The following is a 9,951-nucleotide window of genomic DNA, read 5'->3' on the forward strand; positions in this document are numbered from 1 at the left end:
AACACAGAGGGAGGGACAGAAGGAGGGCAGGGTGAGAGTTGATTGGTGGATGCCTTGCCAGAGACTGCAGGATCACTTTTCGAGGCTGCAGGTTCATTTCTCGATGTAGGTCGAACCCAGGAGGCCCTTTGGATCCAACGAAATTAGTTGAATTCATTCTAGCTCGAAGTGCCATTTGAGGTTGTGGTGTGAGAACAACACACAGGTTGCTGTCATGTAAGAAAATGGCCCATTTATCCCTGCGTGGAAAGAGCTTGTAAGGTAAATGTGTAGCTTGATCCCGAGGCGTGCACCCGTGGTCCGGTGCGCACAGGCGCTCGGAGTGAAAAGTGAGAGCATAGGAAAGGGCGTCAAGAGCCAAGGAGGCCTGTGAATGGGGAGGCGCAAGACCAGCAGCTAATAACGCACAATTTATCATATCATCATCATCATCATAATCATCAGAATCATCATCATGATCATCATCTTCTTCTTCTTCTTCTTCTTAGTTAATCTTGTGCTCCGAGCTTTCGAGCTTTTCGTAGGCCTTCGCAGTAAGCTCTACACTGGCTTTCCTCCCCCCCCCCTTTTCCTCCTCCTCCTCCGATGGCATCCTTCTCCCTCCCCCCCTTGACCTGTCCTCCAAAAAGGAGGACCGTATCCCCCCCTGGGGCTTCCAGGAAACCCTCGACTTCATTTCCATCCGTTCTCAGCTCGAAAAGGACTTCACCCAAACTAAACGTAACAAAACCCTCTGGGAGATCATCTCTTGCAAAATGAAGGACAAGGGCTACCGCCGTAGCGCTGAGCAATGTAAGTGCAAGTGGAAGAACCTCGTCAACCGTTACAAGGTGGGATTTTTCTTCTTTCGTATGGTGAATTTCTCATGTTGCTTCTCTTTTTCTTATTCGATTTGCGAATCATGTTTGTTTAGATGGGCGTAACCTCGCAGGGCTCGGAACCAGATAATGGTCGACAGTGCCCCTTCTTTGAGGAACTGCATGCAATTTTCACCGAGCGTGCCAACTCCATGGACAGGCTGCGCTTAGCGTCGGAATCGGGCGCTAAGACAAAGAGAAAAGGCACAAAAGGCTCGCTTTTGGATAGGTCTTCCGAAGATCTTTCCGACGAGGAGGACGATGAAGACGAAGAAAGTGAGGACGAGCGCGCTGTAAAATCCAAGAAGAGGAAATCCGATCGGGATCGACAGAGGGCTACCGCTGAGAAATGTAGAGCCAACAGCATGCTCGAGGTTCTGGAAGACTTCTTTCAGCAGCAACAGCGCATGGAGGTCCAGTGGAGGGAGGCTATGAAGAGGCGGGAGGAAGAGCGCAGACTACGAGAGCAAGAGTTTTTAAATGCCATGGAGAATCTGGAGAATGAGAGGATTATGAGAGAACAGCACTGGCGAGAGAGAGAGGAGCAGAGACGTGCTAGGGAAGAAGCTCGAGCAGAGAAAAGAGATGCTTTGTTCAGCGCTATCTTGAATCGACTCACCAAACAGGAGCCCTAATAGTTTCCATGCATTGCAACATCGAGGGTTGCCCTTCTCTGCCACTCTCTGTTTCCTCAGCATATTTTGTGATGGTTTTCCATTCGGAGATAAGGTTCAGATGCACCCATCTGAAGCTTTCTTTCAGAACCCTGCTATGTTACCCGCTACTACTCATGCATACCTCCATTAGTACGTCTCATTTCTGACTCTGCAGGAAACTCTGTACGTCCCACCACATTCAAAGCCAAAAGCATGGCACACACCAGCTCCAGATTATGCTGCTTCACATTTCCTAGGAACATTTGAACCTCTAACAGAAACCTCGAATTCTTCTTTTGAAGCACAACAAAGGAGGCATGTGTTCGTTGACTCTAGTATTTCTAACCCTCATTTGTGTTGCGGCTTTTAAACATTTGTGGCTGTCTCTATTGTGCGCTGGAAGTATAGGTTACTGAAGATTTAGGACGGATACATGGTCCATTTATTCAACTACAAGATTCATGACCAAGGCCTTAGTTCTTTAATAAGCCTTTCTGTGTACAGCTTATTTGAATCGATATACAGATGCTATGTAAATATGTTTTCTCACAAAAGGAGGAATCTTTTTGAGAGGCACATGCATGATCTTAAAAACTTGGGGGATCCTCCTTGATCTGCTTTTACATGATGGTCAGATCTGGTCTGAAGGTTTGTTTGAGACATTGAAATGCTTGGAAGCTTGATGAAGGTCAGGTCTGAAGGTTTGTCAGAGACATTGAAATGTTTGGAAGCTTTACGCAGGTAACTGCTAATACACATAGAATGAAAACTTTTTAAGTGTAGAGAATTTGAATGCTGTAGTTTCACAAAGAAAGCAAAGCTTGACAGTAATTTCCTACAATCAAGTGTGGCTATTTGAGCTCAGAAGGGAATTGAATCTGGCAACCCTATCAGTCAATTTGTCGTGAACAATTGTTTTCAACGAGAACCAAGGGCTGACCAGGTGCACTATCAGTGGCTATGTCTGTTAAGAGTGCCTACTATTTCAGCACAATCCTTAACACACTTGTTTAAGGATTTTAAAACAAGCTGAACAATGATGGTGAGTTTTTTAATGAGACCCAAACTGCTTGGCCTAGAATCAGTTGGCTTGTAAACTGGGGTGACCAATTCTGGCTGAACTGTAAGAATTCAGTGTGCACTATATGTTGTAGTCTTAGATCTTTGGAATTCGGCTTTGGTTATGTTTAGGATCTGTGAATGTAGAATCAAAATCCCGTTTTCTTGTTAGTTCTTAGTGTTAGAAATGACCCAACAGAGGGTACGCACAGCGGAAGACTGATAGAATTGTCCAGAAGCTCTTACAGTGTGGTGTGGGGAGTGGAATCTCAAACTTCTTAACTTAATGTGCATCAAATAGATGTGCAGAGCATAGGTGTGTGCAGACTCATCAATAGACAATGAACCAGCCAGATAGAGAAACCACCAAAATAATATATTTCTGTCCAAAGCTATGGACACAATACAAAAGAGAGAGATCCAGAGTCCCACCAATGGTGTGGTCCTCTGATCTTACCACGAGGTCCTTGTATCTGCCGGCTATTCTTATTTTATTATTTATAACTATTTTTAAATCTAGGATAAATAAATAAATAAATAAATAACCCCTTAAACAACAATGATAATAATTGTTTTCTTGTGTCTGTGCTTCATTTGTTTTCTTCGATGTGAGTGGGTCTATCTTTGTTTCCTTGTGTCAGCATTGGTGTTTCTTTTGTTTTGATGGTTCACTGAATTTAACTCTCTCTCTCTCTCTCTCTCTCTCTCTCTCTCTCTCTCTCTCTCTCTCTCATTTCTTTATCTTATTTTCTGCTTTGTTTCTTCCTTTTAGCTATCAAAATTTTGGCTGTTTGGGTTGGGATTTCAAAGCTTAGTAAGCACTGGGCTCACCCAGGAGATTTTGGAAATCTTTCAAAACACAAATGGCAGCTTATGGTTGGGCATTGATGAGAACATAAGCGTAGCTTTGCCACCAGGTCATGCTTATTTTTGTTTTTCTCATTTACTCATAGTATTGTTTAAAGTTGCTTGCAAATTCCCTTCTTTCCTCTGTTCTTTCACTTGTTTTAAAGAATTTTGATTTGTTTAGATTAGATATGTTCTAGTCTCACGAAGGTATATATTCTGGCTGGACCTACACAAGCTTGCCTGCTAAGTAGCTATTAGGATGTGAGAATGTTGTATTCATTAGGTCATGCAGCCAACAGGGGGAAACCTTCCAGTTATCAATCATTCGCAAAGTCTTGGTGTTAGCTTGAGGACCCTCATGTCTTTTGCGCAGTGGATGCCCTTTGAAAAGCACCCAACAAGGCGCAATAGTTTAGGCCCTGGTTTTGGTGACTCCAGGTCCTGATGTAGAAATTGAGGCACGTCAGGTTGCTGCCATTGTCCTCTGGGAACAACAGTGAAGAAACAGAAGCGGAGAGCCCATGAAGTTGTTGGCAGCCTCATTTGTTCTGTGCGGGTAGGGGCATCGAATTGCTGCAATTCTGCTCATCAGTTACATAATGCATTATGGGAACTAAGACTGCAGCAAAACTGCATTGATTATGCATGAGCATTGAGTAGGAAATGGAGTGCATCAGCACGGATGTTATACAGCTTGAGGTAGGAACTGGCCACACTGCATGAAAAAATTGGCAGCACTCCACCTGGCACGAGAAGGCAAGTTTATGGCGGGTAGGTTGCAGAGTTAAAAACTAACTGTAGGCTGTAGGCCACACATTGCCCTTGTATCTTGTGCATGGTTGCTAAGTGGCCATAAGGACTGCTATGATGCAAGCTTTACAAAGAGGATTACAAGTCAGAATGCAGTGGATGCATCTCCATAACAGTGGAATTGATATGATTTAATTGTAAAGCTATGTGAGTAGTGATTCCCAGATTTCCCCTTGTGCAGGAGTCTGACGCATATGGGAGAACAACTTTATAGGAGCGTGCATGATTCGCATACCATAGGTGTCAAACCTGTATTGGGCTCTGCATGGCACTAAGGATTGTACGGAGTTTATATCCTTTTCCCTATGTTTCCATTGGAGGGATGTGTGTAAATCCTAGGATTGGCCAATGCCTTTCAGCGTATACAAGGTTAGCTTACATTAGTTAAGTATACTTCACACTTGTGCATGCAGGTATACCAAAAGTTAGTTAATGACAGCAGGCTTCATGGAGAAAATAACAATAAAAAGAGGGGCCTAGGTCATATGATAAAGCTGTTCCCACTTGAAAATAACATTGTTACCTTCCTGGTGCAAGTAATCAGACAAGTGTGGCTCAGAAGTCTTCCACTGCACTGGTGGATAGTACAGTCAGAATGATGTATCTGGAGCTCGCAAAAGGTGAGGGGCCATGAAGTAAGTTGACCTAGTCATATTAGATCTGTTTCAGTAGTGACCTAGAAGTCAATTTCTTGGTTAGCAATTCGCTCAAACTGTGCTCTGATATACGTGGAAAAGAAGGGATTCTCTGTAGGGCATGCTTAGACGGATTCATTGGATTTCATGTGACATGCAGTTTTCTTTTTGAGCTTCCATGGTTTTCATGTGTCATCCCATGCGTTGATTCTAAGTGTGTTGTTGCCTTCGGTCGACATGAGCAGGACTTAAATATCACAGAAAGATGTTTCATAAGGTACCTCACAATATATGGCATTTGTAATGGTAAAAAAGTGTGTGCAATATTGGCTATATGAAATCTTGATTCCTTACGCTTTGCGAAGTTACAAATGGTATATCGCGTATTAAACAGTAAAGAAGCCTGTGCAATATTGCCAACATGAAATCTTTATTCTTTACCCTTACTCTTTGAGGTGTTAGTTACTCAAATTCAACAATATTATTGAGATATGACCAGGGTTTTTGGCTTCACCCATTGTCCAAGAAAATCCTCAGAGCAAGATGACACATAATCCAAAAAGAGAACAGCAAGCTTTACTTTGGGCATGATGACGAAAAAGGCAAATTTGGACTCGGGCATGAATTTGAGAAGTGGGAAGCTGAGAGTACTTTACACTGAGGACAATTCCAACCATGCAATACAAGTGTAAACAGGAGTGTTTCTGTTTCGTCAGAATTGCTGTCCTCTTCTAGCGTGGGTTCATGGTGTAATTGAAAATTCACTGTGGAAGCTATTTTGGGAGGGACATAGCTCTGAATATGACTCTTGATTCTCGTCATGTAAATGTAGTTGGACATCTGAAATTAAAGGACATGAAATCATTAAATGCTAAATTTTTTAGTTTTTACATCTGAATTCTGATTTAAAATCAGACACCCATTTAAAATCAATCAGGTAAAGTTGGACATGAAACTACAATATGCTGGGTTGTTTAGTTTGGCATCTGAATTTCTCATTGAAAGTCAGACCGTGGTAAGCACTGATATGACTATTGATTCTCTTGTCATGGAAATGTAGTTAGTAACCACATGGCATCTATTACATCATTGTCTAAGAAAGAAGCATGTATAATTGATGTGCCTCGAGGCAGGTTCTTTTATAAATATTATATGCTGGACCTTAATTCTAGAGTTTTTAAAGAGCTTAGTGATCTTCATTTCTTACATTGTGATGGCCTATTTAACTCCCTGGATATCCACTACTATTTACTACATTATTTATTATTATTTATTGCGCATTTGTTATTGATCAAACACGTGAGTTCTGTTCGTAGGATGTCACATGCGGCCGGCTTTCTCAAATCAGCCAATCCTATGTATAGATCATCTTCAATTAAGCGACATTACTTCTATAGTTGATCACCATGCATGTTTACATCATCTTTATTGTGGTTGTGACATCTTTAGTATGGTGGTGGCACATTAGATGCATGGGAAAGCCATATTTGCAATCATTATATGTGATGGGATTCTAGATGCTAAAGCATGAGGTAGGTTCCATGTTGGTGGAATTATTGAGTCTATAGGGTTATTGGGTTCCTTAACAAATGACCCTTCACTTGATCGTGATAATTAGCACGTTGCACAAGATTGATGCGTTGCTCATCTATATGGTTCTCGCACCCACTAGGGTTTTGGTGGTTAGAAAGTCTAAGCACATCTCTCGACCTTGATAGCATGCTAGAACATAGTGAGGATTGTTACGTGATAGCTTAACCCTATGCAACGGAAGAATGTTAAACCAAAGGAAGAATGTTGAACGAATGAGTAGTACTCAAGGAGATCCAAGTTTATATGATGTGTGCATAGGAAAGCTCTCTCAAGGACACTCGGACTTGGAGTAATAGATTCTACTAGAGCAACCAAAATGCTCCAAATAGATGCACCAAAACAACCATATGCTTCTATAAGGTTTTGATATTTTTTGCGGTTGCCTTGGATGCTCTATGGAGAGCAAGTTATTTGCTCCAAGCTTTGCCTTGCTCTTTGCTTAGGTGCGTGCTCTTCGTGGAGTGTTACTGGCTTCATAGTGAATGTTTTTGGCATGGGCACAAGTGCCCTATTGATTTGGGTGGGCGTGTTTTTTTTTTTTTTGGGGGGGGGAGGTTGGAACTTAGTCTATCCCCTTCCATATGTTGGCCTTAGACATGATTTGTCCTAGTCTACTAGTCTATCCCCCTCCATATGTTGGCCTTAGACACGGATCATTCTAGTCTACTAAAGGGTCGACCAGAATCTCGACCTCACTTGGGAGGGCGACTAGACAAGCCCAATATTTGACCCCATTGATTGCCCATTTGGCTTACCAGTAGATTGATGGCCAACCTGTTCTCAGTCACTATAGTAGTCCTCTAACCTTGTTGCTATTTGTACAACACATTGGGCCACATACCACCCACATATGCTTGTGAATCTTATCTTCCCTCCTGGCATGTTGCCACAACACAAGTGGGCTGATCTCCTTCACTAGGCACACCATTGTCGGTAAATCTTCTAGCCCCTTCACATGCGATCTTGTTGATGGTCTGTTTTTCTTACTACCCTTAGGTTAACTTTATAGGCACTCGATGTTCGCTACTCGTAAACCCTTAATCCAACGTGTGTAGTGCTCAAATGAAGATGCTTGCTCATGCAATCCTTGGTGAGCTGTGCGTGCGAGCGTACTCGGGTGTGATGTAGATAGACATCAAGGGAAACAACTTGGAGGTTGGGGTTGCTATTGAAGGAACTGCTGGCGCCACCTGCTCCTGCTTGTGTTGGTGAATTCTCCGTAAGTTTCGCTTGTGTTGGTCTAACCCAAGGGCTAACATTTCACCTTGGCTTTTTGCAATCGGGTCCCCACGGTTCCAGACTGGATGGAACTAAGCACGGCTCAAAGGTGGGTTGAAGCCATGGGGCCGTCATACTAGGTCACGCCTTTATAATGAAGGCTGACAAGGAGCTACTCGGGAGCAGTAGAGGAAGGTCCGAAGGCATAATTTGGAGGGCAAGGGAGGAAGATGGTATGGGAGGGAGAGGCTCAAAAGGATTAATCGTCTCTATCGGATTGAGAGGAGGCTAGGGATACAAGGAGTGTATGTCGATGGGAGGCCTCTCGGGTTTTGTGAGCCAATCCATAGACCTTTACTTGGTGAGTGGGTCCTCGGAGGGGTTTGTGATGTCGAAGGCATCCTCAAACCGAGTCACGTAGTGTTTCATTGGGTGTGACTTTCTCCTGCCGCTTGAACCACATGGTAGCTGCCTTCTTGATGTGGCTGCCTAGCAGTTTCTTGATCTCCATAAGTAACGCCACGTAATATACTAGAAGGGTCGGCATAATTGGGCGCATAAGGGCACGGATCCAAGCTGCAATAACTGCCTTATACTGTTGGCGGGCTTCTCGGTCTTGGACAAACAAGTCAAAATTGCGGTAGGTGCACTCATAAAAGGAAGTCTTTGGGGTGATGGTTTGAGTGTCGTATTGTGAAGAGATTGAGGCGGGGTCGGAGGAGAGCTGGAGTCTGCCGAGTCGATCTGTGCCCAAGCCCTATGGCGGATAGGGAATTGGTGTCGGCGGAGCACTCAACACAAAACTTCAGTTGCCAGGGTGGCAACGAGAATTACATCTTCTCCATCCAAAAATGGCTATGCTTCCAGAACCTACTCGGGTGAAGTTTGGGTGGCCATTTCAAAAACGGGCGGGGCAAAGACCTGTCCTGCCTTGTAAAAAAGAACCATGAAGGAAGTTTGGGTCCCTACGTCATTTCCTAGCTCAAGACTGACAAAATGAGTCGGGGGGCCAATTGTATGCCCTTTTCGCAAAAGAAAACTAAGTGGGTTTGAGTTCACCCTTCGTCCTTCGGCTCGGAAAACCTTTGGCTGGTAGGAACTAGCCAGAGTAGGGCCTGAGCCATGACATCTTCGTTAGTTGCTTTGGAGTGACCTGGAGCAGACATGCCTTTAGAGCTAGTGGCTGCCTTTTGGATTGTTGGCCGGACCTAAGGGAGAGGATGAGAGGAGTGTCGGGGCTCTCCTTGGCCCATTGCTATATTGCCAATCAGGCTCCCTGCACCTAGGCAGCTTTATCGAGTGCTCGGCAAGAGATTGGGGAAGTTGGATGAGAGATTGTACTTGAGAATAATTCACTATCTTTGTTTGAGCCGAGTGTTCTCGGCTCGCAAACCCTCCAATTCCTCTAGATCCGGGCGGAGTTGTGCAATTTTTGCTCGAATTATCGCTATCTTGACCTGTGCCTTTTGAAGAGCTTCTTGCTTCGTCTGCGCTCGCTATTGTGCATCCTATAGTATTGCCTACAACAGCAGCCGAGAAGCTACAATTGTCAACGTCTCCTAGGAAGCTTGGAGTTTGGAGTTATTTGAGTGTAACTTGTCCACCTCACACTGTAGGTTGCCATAATCTCATTGTAACCCAGTGTGAGTGTATTAGAGTTGGCTATGAGATTCTACCATGGATGATTTTTTCAAGTTAGTTTCGTTAATTTTATATTGGCATCGAAAGTTTGTATGCTTTAGTAAAAATAAATGTTTGAAACTTTCACCAGGATTTAGACCTTTTTGCAAAAAAAATTGAAGTTTAGCCAGGATTTACATATTTTCCTTCAAAATTCAAAAGAAAAAATATAAAAAAGTACTACATTCTACCAATGTTGTGAAACTAAAAAAATGAGCTTGAAAACTTTTGCCATGATTCTATATTAATAGATAAGCATAGCTTCGATAAAAACATTCTTGGATTCTACCAACTCATCATACACATTGCGCCGACCATCCTATTGCTCCTACAGCCTATCCCTTTCTACACTAAGGGTGGTCTGTGCTTGCCGAAGTGTAGCCATGTCCTTTTCAAAGAACTCAAACAACTAGCCCCTGTACTGCATCTAGACAAAGACATTTTGATTCAGTACTTGGGAAGGGAGCTAGTTGTTGGCTAGATAGTCCAGTGCTGAGCTGCTACAACCAAATTTTCCCTCAAACAGTGCCACTGTGTCTTTGTGGCTTATCGGTCTATATCAATATCCTTGTGCAACAAAGGATCGAGGGGAAA

General features: G+C 43.4%; 1 protein-coding gene across 2 annotated transcripts; it reads left to right on the top strand.

Moving 5' to 3' along the window:
- Positions 1-605: 605 nt before the first annotated feature.
- Positions 606-2,238, top strand: LOC147905302 (trihelix transcription factor GT-3b-like). Of its 2 annotated transcripts, none has more exons than XM_087379390.1 (2): positions 606-830; positions 914-2,238. In XM_087379390.1, exons 1-2 carry the CDS (start codon positions 756-758, stop codon positions 1,490-1,492), a joined length of 654 nt encoding a protein of 217 aa, XP_087235516.1. In that variant the 5' UTR covers positions 606-755; the 3' UTR covers positions 1,493-2,238. The 2 variants fall into 2 exon arrangements, with proteins under 2 accessions (XP_087235516.1, XP_087235525.1); XM_087379399.1 differs by having other exon boundaries at positions 707-792.
- The last annotated feature ends 7,713 nt before the right edge of the window (positions 2,239-9,951 follow it).

Source organism: Dipteris shenzhenensis, chromosome 1 (genome assembly GCF_047967505.1).
Source record: "Dipteris shenzhenensis isolate YYH24624 ecotype China chromosome 1, Dip_SZ_1.0, whole genome shotgun sequence".
In the NCBI taxonomy this organism is placed as follows: Eukaryota; Viridiplantae; Streptophyta; class Polypodiopsida; order Gleicheniales; family Dipteridaceae; genus Dipteris; species Dipteris shenzhenensis.

What these genes read in the sequence shown, in the direction of transcription:
- LOC147905302 (XM_087379390.1), top strand. Translation starts at nt 756, where the DNA reads ATGAAGGACAAGGGCTACCGCCGTAGCGCTGAGCAATGTAAGTGCAAG. An exon ending in ACCTCGTCAACCGTTACAAG is followed by an intron (nt 831 to 913) that starts GTGGGATTTTTC and finishes ATGTTTGTTTAG; the next exon opens with ATGGGCGTAACCTCGCAGGG.